At 45.0% G+C, this 15050-nt stretch overlaps 1 protein-coding gene across 4 annotated transcripts in view; it reads right to left on the bottom strand.

Moving 5' to 3' along the window:
• The window catches only part of FBN3 (fibrillin 3), a 120172-nt gene that overhangs the window by 86511 nt on the left and 18611 nt on the right, over nucleotides 1-15050 (bottom strand). For 3 of the 4 annotated variants that reach the window (XM_075776621.1, XM_010298257.2, XM_075776620.1), the window contains exons 3-5: nucleotides 7486-7568; nucleotides 5009-5107; nucleotides 260-355 (exon numbers count right to left, since the gene is read on the bottom strand). In XM_075776621.1, the coding sequence (XP_075632736.1) occupies nucleotides 260-355; nucleotides 5009-5107; nucleotides 7486-7568 (278 nt within the window). The remainder of the gene's footprint in view (nucleotides 1-259; nucleotides 356-5008; nucleotides 5108-7485; nucleotides 7569-15050) is intronic. The other variant, XM_075776622.1, reaches the window with a different exon arrangement.

Below are 15050 nucleotides of genomic sequence, written 5' to 3'. Positions count from 1 at the left end.
CTTTGAGGTCCCTTCTGACCCAAACCATTCTGTGATTCTATAACTTAGTTACAGTGAAATTATATCTAATATATCTATATATAGATGTATATCTATACCCCCAAAAGAGAGTGGGCTGAGATTCCAGTAGAGAGGAGGACGTGTTGACATCAAAGAGCACATCGGTATATGCAAGGCGACCTCTCTAGTCACAGGGCTGCATGAATCTAGCCTTGCCCTTCAGCTCACCATGTATCCGGCAGGTGTTGCAGGTACTTACGTTGCCCACAGTATGTTCCAGTATAGCCCTTCTGGCAGAGACAGGACTCCTCATTGCAGCTGCCACCATTCATGCATCTCACATTGCAGGTTTGGACTGTGGAGAAGAGCAGGGAAATATTACCCGATGCTACAACAAATTGTCTGTGATGGGAGATGAACTCCTCATGTGGAATGGATGTTCAAAACTTTGTCTCAGTGCAGAATCTAAGGGTGATGTTAAGTGTCCAGTTCCTTCAAGTTAAATGGAGAGACTGCTGACTTCCCCTGGTAGGATGAGAGCCCATGGTGTGGTTAAAGGCTTGCACTTTACTGAGGTATAACTACCCTTTTGCTTACAAAAGTAAATATCGTGGTCTGTTCTTTATTCCCTAGACCTAAGACGTTTTTCTTGTTCCTGTACCTGGTAGTATTGAACTGTTCAGATAGGGGAAAGCCAGGGACACAATGGGCAGTGTGAAACTAGGAGCAATTTTGGGGATGTAATTCTTCAAGTGCCTCTCATACAGGGCAAAGTATCATTGTTCTCTTAGGGCAAACAAGTTTTAGAGTAATATAAATAGACCTCATTCCACAGAAACCAAAGACACTCGTCATTTTATTTTGTTAGGGAATCTACCCCAATTATCAGCTGCAGCTTTGTCCTTTCTACAGGATGTCCCCCCATAACTCATTTGACCGTGAGTAAGGGCGTATTTTCTGATATCTCCCTTTCTTTGATAACTCTGTCATTCTAAACAATTCATTCTTTTAGGATACCACACTTTTCAAATATTTTCATACATTTTTAATTATTCTTTTAGATTATTGCTCCATTTAAAAAACACGCTTTTCATATTCTGAGCTGTCTGATCTTTTAAATGCCTTTGTATTAAAAGACCTATGAGATGTTTGGGGGGATAGAACTTCTTTGGTGGAGGGAAACCAGATATTTCTCTTTCTTTTACAATTACTATGTGGCCTCCTTGGTAAGATTCATTTAATACAAGAGGGTTTTTTTAAGAAATCTGAAAAGAAAAGCATGTATCATCTATTCTTCTGTTAGAGTTCAGCTTTCACACTAGATTGTGACACACTGAATGTGACTAATGCACTGTAGGAAAACAATAGCAATAAATGAGAGCCGGGAAGTTTTTTACTGATGTAGACACAAAGCCAATAGTGGTTTTAACTGTTTCATCACTATTCAATGTTTATGGAATGTGGTATTAAAGTGGAAGAGCCCAAAAGGGGAGGTTTACTGCTAACCATTGAGTTACAAATACAGGTCAAACAGCTTCCATTCTTTACTGAAACGCCTGGAACAATGCATTTTTCCTTTGTAAGATGTGACAACTCAAATTGCAAGTGCCTGAGGCTATAGCAAGTTATGTGAAAACTGTTTTTCAGCATGTACACCACAGTTCGTGTCTGCCAGGGATAGGAGGGGCTGTGACTTGGCAGCTTGAAGAAGGTGGGGCTGGAGAATGCATATGTGAGTGGATGCTCAGCTGTGGCTTGTGTCTTCTCTGTGCATGCAACATCAGTTCCAAGCAGGGAAGATTTGGGGCCAGTGCAAGTGAAAAGTCTGTCCAAAAGGTAGTAGGACTCAGAAGTGTCCAACAGAGATAATTATACGGTTGACGCCTTGTTCATAGGAAGCCTGAAAGGAAGGCAGAGCGGAATGGGAAGTCTCAGAGCTTTGCATTCAAAATGCTCGGCACATGTGCTGTACATTTAATCCATGCATTGCTAGTGTGGTTTGAATTAGTCATGATGTCTACTATTCTTCCTATTGCTCTATGGCCAGAGATCAGGCCAAATTTAGCTGAAAGCTTAATCATTAAGGAAACTAAGCTTGAGGCTTCAAAGCGTTGCCCAGATTGTCAGACGGGAGACCAGTCTCTCTGGGAAAAGGCACTGTTTCCAGCACATGCTCACCCTACACCCCTCACTACAATTAATCAGCCCTGGGAAAGCAATTACATACAGCAAATCCGGGAGGGCTGCCCAGAGACAGAGGTAGCTAGGAAGCGTCTGTCTGTCAGAGCCGTCCATCTGTCAGAGCTCTTCCCTACGCAGCATCCTGAGCCTCGCATTCAATGCATTCAGTCAGGTTTGCTGAAGCTGAGAAGTTTGGGGAGTTCAGGGTCTGGACATAAGAAGAGCCTTGATGGTCATCCAGAAACTTTCCAACTAATCGACTAAGACTGTTCCTGGGCCTGCACAGAGCAGGTCCCATTTCTTACTTCTGCCATGATCCCAAAAGCCCTGAGGTCCCATCACCATCTGACTTATCTCCAAGGCTGGCACTGTTAGAACCCCCTGTAGATTTGGAGGGGGGCAGAACAACGTCTTTCAACCAAGAATTTAAAGGCCTGTTACGCTTTGTCAGAATTTTCCAGGGTTGCAGAGACCAAAGTTCTAGGAAAAAAGAGAATGACAGCTCACCCTAGTTAACTTTTCCCATGATTGGATTGGATTAGTTCTACAATTTATTTTAAAGGATCAGTGGCTGCAGCTGTTCTGCCAGCCATCAGTAGTGGAGTTTGCAGGCAGGCTTTCTGTCTGCTTACCGACTACTACTATCTAAACAGTCACTTGCAAATTACTCCTAAAATATCTTTACTCCCTGAAGTAGGAAACCAGGCTTTTTGTTATGACAGAGAGAGGCAGAGTGGCTTTTATTGCCTCTGGAATGCACAATTTGTCTGCTTTACCTCCCTGAAGCATTCATGATAAATGCAGATCCAAACATCCCCACAATGAATGCCAGATTTGATGAAGCCCCTGCCGAGGAACCTACCCCCCCTCGAGTGCATGCTGAAATCCACCCCAGGCTCAAGGGAATGCCAGGTCTGTGCCCAAATGTATATACTGCTTACAGCATTCCTTGCATTCCTCCGTGATTGCTACCATATGGACCCTCACTCCAGAAACTTTTGTGTCTCCAGCACCTTCCTCTCAGCAAAGCCCCGGGAAGGTCTGCGGAGCAGTGCAGACATAGGCTGTGGTGCTGAGCACTTGCTGGGGACTTCTGCAGGGCTGTAGCACAACGTGGCACTTTGGAACCAGATTCTGGGAATTTCCTTCTTCAAGTCACACCCTGAATGTGGTTTTGAGGTTTGAGGGGGCTAATTCTCTGGCCTTCAGTCAGATCCCTGCAAGTCACTTTATTAACAATAGCTTGCCTACAGATGGGCGATAATGGAAAATAAATTTCTGGGTTGTCTTTAGCAATGGCCATCTGAGACCTTAAAAGACTTCACAAAATTCCATTAATTTCTGTATTTTACATAGGGCGCTAGCAAAATCAGCCTTCTTAAACCACCACCACACCACACCTCTGTTTCTTTGTTTGCAGATTTTTTTTTGTGGCTGGTGTTTTTGAGTAGTGTCATTGTGTATGGGTGGCCTGCTTATATAGCCAGGTGCAAATGGTCACCCAGTATCACTGCCCACATTTGGAGACCTAGAGTCCAGGCCAGTCCCTGGTCACACACCGCTACTGGCTTTAGAAACAACTGAAGCCCTTTTGGGCAGAGCTGTTGGCTCGTGCATAGCCCGCGCTGACCCAGGTGGGTCTCTGTGCTGGCTTACAGGAGTGTGTGGGGGGGGGGCTCCCTCAGCTTCTCCTCTCAGAACATGTGCTCCAGTCCCAACCATTTTGTAGCCCGCTGCTGATCCATCTTCAGTTTCCCCACATCCCTCCTGAACTGGCAGCCCAGAACCAGCCACAGCCTCGCTACCCCCGAGCAGAGGGGAATCATACTTTCCTTTGACTTTTTCACCACGATCCCGTTAATCTAGCCCAGGGTGTGATTGGCTTTACTCACAGACCTGACGACTAGTGACTCATATCCAGCCTGGTGTCTACCATAACTCCCAGGTCCTTTCCAGCAATACAACCCAGTGCAAAAAGGGACTCAGAGGAACAATAATTCCTTTCCAGAGAGTAAACAAGACCATTAGGTATCAGGATTTAGACTCAAGCAGGAGCATTTTCTGTGCAGAGCCATGTGCTGCAGAGTAATGGAGTGGTTGCAAGCAGGATCTGGTCTTGAATACGTCCTGCAGGGATTACCAGAGGGATCTGGGAATTGCTTTCTGGATGTGAGACTGTCACACTGCTGAGTCCTTCGCAGTTTGTTTTTCAGAAACCTCAGCCACCCAATCCTCTTCCCAGAGCTTTTCAGATTTTTGTCCTGAAGGTCTGAGGTGGGAGAACAAAGCAGAAGTGGCAATGCAGTTTCTGCATTCCCAGCTCTGCCAGTGTGCAACTTCATCATGTCACTGCAGTTTGCAAGAAATTCTGGGCAATTCTTCCTGATGTCCAAATCCCAGCCTAACTCAATATGTTTTTCCATTAGAAAAAAATATTTATTCGGTTATAAAAAGCAGTGACAGATTTATTTCTACTTCAAAGAACAGGCAAGGGTAGATGGACTCTTTGGCAGCAGTGTCCCTATTTGCTGCTGTGAGTTGTGGTTTTTTTGAGCTGCATTCTGTAGGATTTCTCATACCAAAGTAGCAGAAATTGCAAGTGGGTTGCCAGTTTTCTCCAGGTATCAGGAGCAGTGAAGACCCTTAGCAAAAGTGCCACAAGAAATGAAAGATTTTGTGACTAAATGCCCAATTCAGATTAGAACCCGGCTGCCACAAAGTATTTCAGAGATGCAGAGATATGTTTCCTTTCATTGTAACTGGGAAATATTTAAGAGAGTACGTAACTACTCCAGAGGGAGGGGAATCACGAGCAACGTTCTCTTACCTCCAGCTGAGCCACAGTTGGGAGAAAGCTGTCCATTGGAGCACGTACACATGTTTGGCCGTGAACAAAATCCATCACCACAAGAATTCCTGCAAATTGCTGGAGAAAGAGGAGGGCACAGTGATTAGCACAAGGTGCTAGTCTGTGAACTTGCTCACAGATGTGCTTTTTGGATGCCAAAACAGCGTGAATTCACCTCTTCTAAGAATAATAACCTGGGGGGGGGGAAGCTGGGGCACCTCTTGTGGACCCTGGGCAGAGCAACAGTGGGAAGGACCCACTTGTTCACAGGGACCTCCTGGAGACTTTTTCCTTTTATCACAGACTGTGGCTGGTACTGCTATTACATTGCTTTTTCAGGCAGCAGAGGATAGGGAAGACAAATTTCACTAATTTTGCCTGCTAAAAATGTTTCTCAGCGGAGACAAGTGACATTCACACTGAGCCAAGTCGTTCTTTTCCTTAATTTTTTTTTCTGCTTCCACGAAACATTTTGCAGTTCACGGTCTGGCACTGAGGTAACTGACTGTTACTAAGATGCATCTTCTGTTGAACGAGGGGCTGAGCCTGAGTCAGCCAGAGACGCATCAGCAGGATGCCTTCATCTCAATCCCCATCCTTTCTTGCCTGGGACCCCTGCTAATCTCTTCCCCTTCCTGTGCCATGGGAGCCAAGAGCATAGCTGGCAGTATTGTTCCACCTGTGTAAGCACAGATTTTATTAGAGCCCCATGAAAGTATCTCATCTCTGTGTGTTTTATAAATACAATTACAACACACAGTTCCCTGAGGACCTCCAGCCCAGATGGCATGTTTTACAGTTATGAGAAAAGTCAGCAGACAACCCTGAATGTCGCTAACCCCGCATGCCACTGAGCAGCTATTTGGCTGTGAGCTCCTTAACCCTTTGCTACAGCCAGCGTTAGACTCAAGCCTCGTATCCTTGGTGGGGCATCCGCTGTTCATGGGATGGTGAGGAGGATGCCCCATCCCTAGAAGTGTTCAAGGCCAGGTTGGATGGGGCTTTGGGCAACCTGGGCTAGTGGAGGGTGTCCCTGCCCATGGCAGGGGTGGGACTGGATGGGCTGTGAGGTCCCTTCCAACCCAAACCAGGCTGGGATTCTATGTTTTTGTGAGTTTGCCTGTCTCTTCTCATGGGGAAAGGAGAGGGCACATAACTCCGTGTCTTACCATCACCCGGGGTGAAGTCAGATCCATTTAACTCAAGTCATCGTGCCTCTTTATTGCCATTTTTTTTTTTTTACTGAGTAAAATGCCATACTCTGGGACTGATTACTCATTTTGTGCAAGGACACATCAACTGGCCCCATCACTCATAATACTATGGACACCATTTCCTTTGAGAAGAGAATATTTGCAGCTCTGGGCTCAGTTTTGTGCATTTGAGGTCCCAGGCAGCTTTATATTAGGAAACATAAGGCCTTTCTCTCTAATATGACTGAATTTTCAACTCTGAAGGTAGAATTACTTCTGAAATGTGACCTGTATTATGTGGGAAATCCCACTAGAGGAGCCTAGTGGTTTCCTCAACTTGAAACCTCCCACTGTCAATTATTTTGAGGAAGTTTTGAAAAAGAGCATTCACATACAATTCCAAGTGTGCTCTAATGCAGAAGATTTATTCAGAAAGCTAAAATACCGGGAGATACAAGCATCCCATAGTGCTGTCTGCTATTTTGTATGTCCAGGTGATGGTCAATATCTCCAGGGCACCATGTATTTATGGCGTTTCAGTATGAAGCATGACCAAATGCAGGTACAATTACCCCATTTTCTCCAATGAGAATCTCATTTATTTACTCCTGAGCTGACTTTCACTTCCCATGGGAGCATCCTCCAAAGGGTATGCTCCTTCATCTCCCTATAGCTCACATCTTTAACCTACAGAAATTGAAAACATCAGCCCTTTAGTGGATTTTATAGATGCATATCAGCACTTAAGAGTCCAATAGCGCTCTACTCCAACTAGGAAAGCTATCTGTCAAAACAGAGGTGTGATTTCTCTAAATCAGCATCCTGCTTTGGATGGCCAAAGATAGATGCAAACTCCTGCTTGCAGATACTGTCTCATGACATCATGTTTGCAGTATCAGCATGTAGTTGTTCTAGCAACTAACAAAATTATTTCATCTAAACAAGCAGCTCTAAAATAACTTTCTCAGGAGTCACCAATAGCTTTTTTTTGAGGCTAATCTTCTAAAGCAGGCACACAAACTGTCAAGCAACAAGGAACATGGTGGCAATTTGGCAGAAGATAAAAGGCCACGCACTAAATGGGACCAATTGCAACCACCCTGCTTTAATCAAGACAAGCAGAGATGAGAACTCCTTGCAATCGCTACTCCTGTCCCAGTGGATTATGAAATGTCCTGTCATCTGCTGAAGTGCGAGATATGCATTCCTTCCCACATGCCAGTTAGTTCCCTTGGTACCCTTAGCAGGAAAATGGATACTCACGGACAATGCACTGGTTCCCTCCGGGCAGCGTTTTCCAGCCAGGGCAGCAGTAGGAGTGGAACCTCGAGCCACAGACATTTGGTCTGAAAATTAAAAACAATTTTTTCCCTCTGTTTCTGTACAGTGCCATTGGATAAATTCAGCACGTATCATCACTGTAGGAGAGCAGTTGAATAGCTTCTGGTGTGACAGTTCTCTGCCAAACTCCATTCCCTCACTGTGAGATTGAACAAGCCATGTTTAATTCCCACCAAAAGGAGCCACTATAAATTATTTTAATAACTGACTTCTGACCTCCCTGTGCAGAATGCTCTGAGGATTATATGGAGGAGTGAGGAATGGAGGCACAGCCGGGTCTATCCTGACACAAAGCCAGGGCATGGGGCCATACCCACAAGGTTGGACCCAGCCAGTTGGAGACCTGCATTTCCATGTGAGGTGAGATAGACCTAGACAACAGACAACCCTAGAGACCTCAGGCAAGTGAGCGTCTTGATAACCTGAACAAGAGGAGGACATCTGTCCCTGAACACAGCTTAGCAGAGCTGTTTATGCATAAGGTGAGCAAAGTCCTGTTCTTCCTTTTCAACTCTACAATTAACAAACTCCTGCCCACGCCAATGTGTCCATCTCACAGGCTGCCTGTGGTTTTCTTTGTCTTCATTTGTTGGATGGTTTAATCAATGCCACATAACAAAGATGGCAAGAAATCCAGCCCAAGCATATACCTCAGCATAGCATTTACACCATGTTGTGCCATGCTACACATCTATATATGAACTAACAGACTTCCCAAGAAAAATTCCCAAGAGAAAACATGAAAACCACAAACCTAGGTAATGTTCATACTCTTGTGACATTGTCAAGTGCAGAGTCATGAGAATGCAGTCCCTTGCAGAAATGCTGGGGCTCTAACACAGGATCAGACAGATGGGCAAAGGCAGTGGAGAGGGAAATGTAGACAAAGAGTTTAGACCTTGCCTGGACCCTGGCCAGCAACCCTCCAACCTCTTCTTGGAGGTTCTTTTCTGCTATGCAGTTTGGGACGTTTCCGAGACACAGGAGATTCCATCTGAACATCAGGAAACACTGTTTCACTGTGTGAGTGACTGAGCACTGGAACAGGTTGCCCAGAGAGGAGTCTTCATCCTTGGAGATATTCAAAAGCTGTCTGGATATGGTCCTAGGCAATCAGCTCTAGGTGGCCCAGCTTAAGCAAGGTAGTTGGACCAGAAGACCTCCAGAGGACCCTTCCAACCTCGACCGTCCTGTGATTTTATGTTTCCTGTAATTCATTTCATTGCGAAATACACCTCCACAACTATCAGCACATCACACCTACCTGTAGAAAGAGCTGTAGCTATATGGTGCATGGTCTATGGATTTGGCAGGCTGGAGCAACAACATAATCTGATTTTTAAAAACTCCAAAAGCATTGGTTGATTTGTTTGGGTTTTTTTTTTTTTATTCTGAAAATGTGTTGATTCATCCCTGATGTTCAGCTAGATCAGCAAATTAATTCCATTTGCACAGGAGACACACAGAAAATCACAGAACGGTTTGGGTTGGACCTTAAAGCCCTTCCAGTTCCAACCCCCTGCCATGGGCAGGGACACCCTCCACTAGCCCAGGTTGCCCAAAGCCCCATCCAACCTGGCCTTGAACACTGCCAGGGAGCCAGGGGCAGCCACAGCTTCTCTGGGCAACCTGTGCCAGGGCCTCAGCACCCTCACAGGGAAGAATTTCTGCCTCATATCCCATCTAAAATCTCCCCTCCTTCAGCTTCAGGCCATTCCCCTTGGCCTGTCACTCCATGCCATTATAAATAGTCCCTCCTCAGCTTTCAAGGTAGCAGAAATAGACTTCTTCAGGACCCCAAAGAAAAGATGGAGCAGAAACACAGTGTTCAGCAGTCACGCTGAAGACATCCAGGAAACACGCAGAGCACATCCAGCAAACACACAGCAGAGGCACAGCAGACAGAAGTGTGCACGTGTGCAGACATATACAGCAGATGTGCAGCAGACATGCAGCAGACACACAGATGTGCAGCAGATATGGTGTGCCTTTCCAAAGTGGAAGAAGCAGAACGCTTTCCCATGGAAAAAGGAACAGTGTTTGCATTAATGACAAAAACACTGAGTTGGACTGAGCACAAACTAAGGAACCTTCTACCAAGCAATGATATTCCCCTGTAAAAGCAATCTTAACTTCTGCTCTTCATGGTGACGAGAAGATCCCCAAGCAGCATAGACCATCTTGAATGACTTTCTGTGCAACGAAGGGTGCTGCTCTGCTTCCCAGTTCTCATTTTTCAAGAGCACACAATGACCTGTGTAGTAGCTGTGGCAACTGTTTTGCCATACCACCTGCTTTTGCCCAGTGCTATGTGGAGTCTCCTTCACCAACCCTGAAAACAGGGTCAAGGGCTCTGCTAAAACAATTTGGTGCGATGGTTGCAAGTAGAGAGTAAATCTGTATGTTGATTTCCAAAGAGCCTACGTTTTCCAACAGGCTGGGCATCTGTTGCTTCTCCTGTGCTTAGAAGTTAAAAGGAGACCTTGAATGCTGTTCAGGAGAACAAGGAGACGTGTTTCTGCTGGTACGGATTAAAGATCCCTGCAGATGGGGAAACATCTTGGGTTGCAGTTCCTGGTTGCATTAGGTTGGATAAAATACAAAGCTAGCTAGTGCTGCCACTGATATTCAAGTGTAAATCTCCAGTTAGAAGTAGTCATATGTCTACAGTTGGCATTAACTGGGAAGATAATTTCACCCTGAGCAGATTGTGGTCCTGTAAAGCCTAAGTTTCAGCCAGGCTTCCTGACATGTAGGATGGATGGATGATGTTTTTTTTGATATAGGACTCTCCATGCAATGCATAGGACATCTGGAGAACTCATAGCTAGGCACCAAACATTGCCATTTGACTTCCACCTGAATCTGTTTGCTGGTGCCCCCTTTTCAACACATGGATACAAATAGCTATGCAGGGCAGGTGGCCATTGACTTTGGTCCACTAATGATCTTCACACCCTGGCCACAGGCTACTTCAAGCCTTGTTGAAGGTTAAAGAATATTCTATAGCTTTTTTTTTTAAATCAAAATCAGTGAAGGAAGAGTTATCCGGCATCAATCCCATAGACTAAATCAGAAGAAAGTGGAAGTGGGTATTTTTAACTATGGTGGCAAGTACTGCCTCTTTCTAAAAGACAGTCAGCCAAGGATTTCATCAAGCTCTGTGCAGGGATCCTGGGAGAGGTCCTGGGCACCCTGTTACACAGGAGGCTAAACTACAAGATCACAATGGTTCCTCCAGAACTGAACCTTTATAAGCATATGCTAAAAATTAGCAGAGTTTCAAAACAAAACATGGGGGAGAATCTAATTTGAATGGGTTGAAATTAATGGTGTCACAAAAATGACCTAGAGGGAGAATGAAATTAAATTCCAAAGCAAGAACTCAATAATGAAAATGCTGTTTTGCAAGAAAAAATAAAACCAACATCCTCAGCAAAGTTGTTGACAAAATTGCTTTTTAAAAATAATAGCAGTTATATCAAACTTGGGAGATAAAAGCTGGAAACCCATGTTCTCATCAGCACGAAGGTGTGGATAAAAGGCATATCATTTAGTTGTTAAACAGAAAATGACAACCATAGTTTGTGGTGAAGAGCTCCTTGGAATGAGAAGGTCAAGGTTAGAGGAAAAATAATTTACATTCAATAAGCTTGCCCACAACTTTCTGATTATTACTGATAATCAAAATCCACAGACATTTCAGATCTATCAAGAAACTTCATAACAATCAGTCCTAAATTAAAAATCAAGAGATTTTTTTTTCCTAGCTCTACTCACTGTCAGTGTTGCCTCCTTGCTAGCCAGCTGTAGCAAGGAGGTCTTATCCAGACGTGATGCGGTCCTGGAGAGACATAGTTATAGTGCTGAGATGGTGCTAATGCCTGCGGGACTCTTCTTTTGGGTGTTAGAGCCATGGAGATAAGAGCTGACATGCTTGTGCCAGTCCTTTCTAGCAATGCTTTCTAGCAAAGGACTGCACTGCTGGTCCACCCCCGTGGTTCAGCTGATGCAAAAATAGACCTGTCAATATGAGGCAAGTCGTATCTCCTGTGCAGCCTAGGAAAGGCTGAAAGAGCCCGGCTGCTAAAGAGAATTACTTTAATGCAAGTGAATATGGCCAAAAGAGCAATGCTAAGAAAGGGCAGAGGGAAAAGCAAATGCCGGCCATAGCGTCGTCTTTGTCCACTTGAATTAAACAGTAGGATTACAGACATAAGCAGGGACAAAGTAAGCCTGAATTTCAACTGATGGCACCAAATGTTGCCTGCTGGCAGTGGCTCCATCTGAGAATTGGGAGGTGCCAAGAAAAAAACCACTGGAGCAGAGCAGAGCTATGGCCATGTGATGTGAAAATGCACGGCTGTTAGCAAGAGAAGCCTTCATCCCAAATCCACAACGGAGTCGGAGGCATGAGCAAGGACTGGGAGACAGTCCATACCACAAGACTGCCCACAGGCTCGGGGTGCCAGCCCGCCTGTGGGGACAGAACACAAGCGGCATCTGGCTGTTGCTGCAGCAGCCTGATCCTGTTAGCAGCCTGGGAAAGACAGCCCAGAGCGCTGAATTGTTGCCTACTAGCTGAGCAAACAGCCAAAAAGGACTTGGTCCTGCCAATTATTGTCAGATGCCTAGTGTGACCCCAGCAGAATTATACTCATTGTTAAAGGTAGAAGAGGGCAGACAGAACAGCAAGTGAAGTCCAGGCTGAGAATGCTTTGCAGACACATATGCTAGCCAAAAACGAAGTCCTTCCTGCTCACCCACAGCTACGTCCTCAATACACACGCATGTGCGCAGGTCTTTGCTCCTCCAGCCATGGTGGAAAGAATACCCAGCTAGAATGAATTCTCCGAACCTTCTTCAGAAAGCTCTGCACAGTCACTAAAGGGCTGATTTGTGTAACAACTGCAACGTCCTGCAAGCTGCGCTTCTCCGGCCATCCAGCAAGACCCACAGCTAACGAATGCTTGGCTACGTGTAGCGTGTGCTTTCCAGACAGCAGGAACAGCAGCCCAGGATTTGTCTCCCCTGTCATGAGCAATCAGTGTACCTCAGTTGTCACTGGCCTTCAGAAGTGATATTTCCATTCCTTAAATTAGAGGGAGACAGAAGTGAATGAAAATTGGTGGATTGCCAGGGCTGGGGTAATTCTCAGAGACACTCTGGTCTGCACAGGGATTGCTGCTCCTCTGGCTGCTCACATGTTCTCACTGGCCTCATCCAGGGGGATACAACATATTCATTCAGGAAGAATTCACTACAGTTCATTACTTTGGGCAAATTTCCTGCTCTTCTCACCAAGTGTAGCCCCTTGACCAGCAACTGAGATTCCCTGAGCTGTGACCCTGCAACTAGGCTGCTTGGGTGCGTGCTCCGCAGCTCAGCAAACACTTCTCCCAGCTCATCGCTTTCTTTGTGTCTGCCCGGAAAAATTTTGGGCTGGGCATCTGCTGCCTGAGCATGGGGACCCTTTTTCTTGTTTATCACAGTCATTGTTTATTTCCCTCTTTGATACAGCCTAAAGCTTCTTCCTGCTGGGTGAAAACAGGTCCTCAGTGCTGTGACTGTCTCCTGAGCACTATTTTCCCAGATATTCTCCGTTCAAGGGGAAAAGGAGTCCAGCTGCACTCTGCAATGGTTCTCTAGACCAGTTTGAGTCTCTTGGCAAGGGCAGAGATGCCAATACTATGTCTCTTGCAGGTCTTCTCTGCTCTCTTGATGAGAGCAAGTCAAGGTTACAGAGTAGGCACTCTCAGAAATTCATACTGCTTCATTTTGTAAACTAAGACTTTGTTAATAAAAGCATGGTTTGCGCTTTTACCAGGCCCCAGATGTAAGTCAGGCAAGCGACCAAGCACAAATTCCTTTTTCTCTAAGTGTTTCAAACAAAACACTCAGTAAAACCCACCCTCCTGCCCTGCCAAAGTACAACTGTGCAGGCTAGTAGTAGGGCTGGAGCCCAGTGTTTTATGAAAGGGTGAGCTGCAACTTTCCCACCAACACATGGGATCAACACCTGGTGACTTCAGGATGAGAAGCACCACAGCTTAACTATCCAGCCACAAACCTAATGATCAAGAGACTTTAAGATACTTCACCCATGATACTGGTCCTCAAAATAGGTGGGACAGAAAATCCACAACAGAAGCAGACCACATCCTGGGCTAGATTAGAAGCATGGCCAAAATGTCCAGGGGAGCTATTTCCCCCTCTTCTGCTTGAGCACCATCTCCTAATGTTAGGATTCTATTAAGTCTGTCCAATTTCAATTTTTCTTGTTCTTCTCTCTTTGTATTCTCTGGGTATTGAGAGACATGAAAATCTCTCTTCTGCTCTGCACACACATCCAGTTTGGGGTACAGCAATTCTGATAACTTATATGGGATGAATGGAAACCCCTTGGCATGCTTATAATTGCTACCTTCCCCGTCTCTTATGTTCAGGTTTTTTCTGCCTTCAAGTCTCAGCTTAGAAATATTTATGGGGAAATCAAATCATTCAGCAACAGATTTGGCCAATTCTCAATGCAATTCTTCTTGTTCAGCTTTAGGAATGGCCATCAGCCCAAATACTGCTCTACATTTCCCCAAACCATTCAGAGTTACCCTTTGCTGTAAATTCACCAACTCAGTGACAATTTTGATAATTCCAGGTTAGTGAGCATTACTGAATTGATACTGCAAAAACTTGATACTACTGTCTGCTACCCACAGAAGAGCTATTTTAGGGATGAGACACAGAAGTTTCTTCTTTAGATTATTTGCCCTTTGAAATTCACACCTGTGCAGAGTCAAATAAGATGAATTTGTATCAATATCACCACTACATCCTCTACTCTTATGCAACTTAAGCATGTGGCTTTTCCAGGAACAATGATCCCACCTCCCCATCAGAGCTGGAAATTTTTCCTATAATTCAAGATGCCTTTTGGGTTTGATCTTAGACTGATTCTTTGCTGGACCCCAGGGATCATCTTTCACAATAACTGGGGAAAACCGCTGAGGCAGTCAACCCTTGGCCTCAGTGGAGATCACCAGGGGGACAATAATTACTGCCAAACACAATAGTGATTTTTTGGTCTTGCGTCTCCCCACCCAGACGGATTTGGGATTGTGTCATGGCATGAGAACAGATTTGAAACAATGCTGACTTTTGGATCCTTGGCCTAAAGGGGACCATATTTGAGTCCTCCTAGTTCTCGACTCACCAGATCCCTCAAATGTATTGCAAGTATGTATTTCAGCAATTTATCAGTTTTACAAGTCAATGTTCACTGCATACTTCCCCAGGCCTATATGTGTTCATGCAATAGATACAGTATGATAAGAAATCTGCAAATTAGGAAGTAGAGCAATGCCACTGAAGAAGCCAGCTGTTCCTATCCAGGCAACCCCCGTTTAATGTAAAGCTATAGACTCAGTCCTGCAAAGGAGATTTCCCACCTGAAAAATCATCCTCTTGTTCTGCAAAGCAGCCTGGCATCT

This window comes from Balearica regulorum, chromosome 26 (genome assembly GCF_011004875.1).
Source record: "Balearica regulorum gibbericeps isolate bBalReg1 chromosome 26, bBalReg1.pri, whole genome shotgun sequence".
Taxonomy (NCBI): domain Eukaryota; kingdom Metazoa; phylum Chordata; class Aves; order Gruiformes; family Gruidae; genus Balearica; species Balearica regulorum.
Note: the sequence above shows the minus strand (reverse complement) of the source record. Positions and strands in the feature narration are given on the sequence as shown.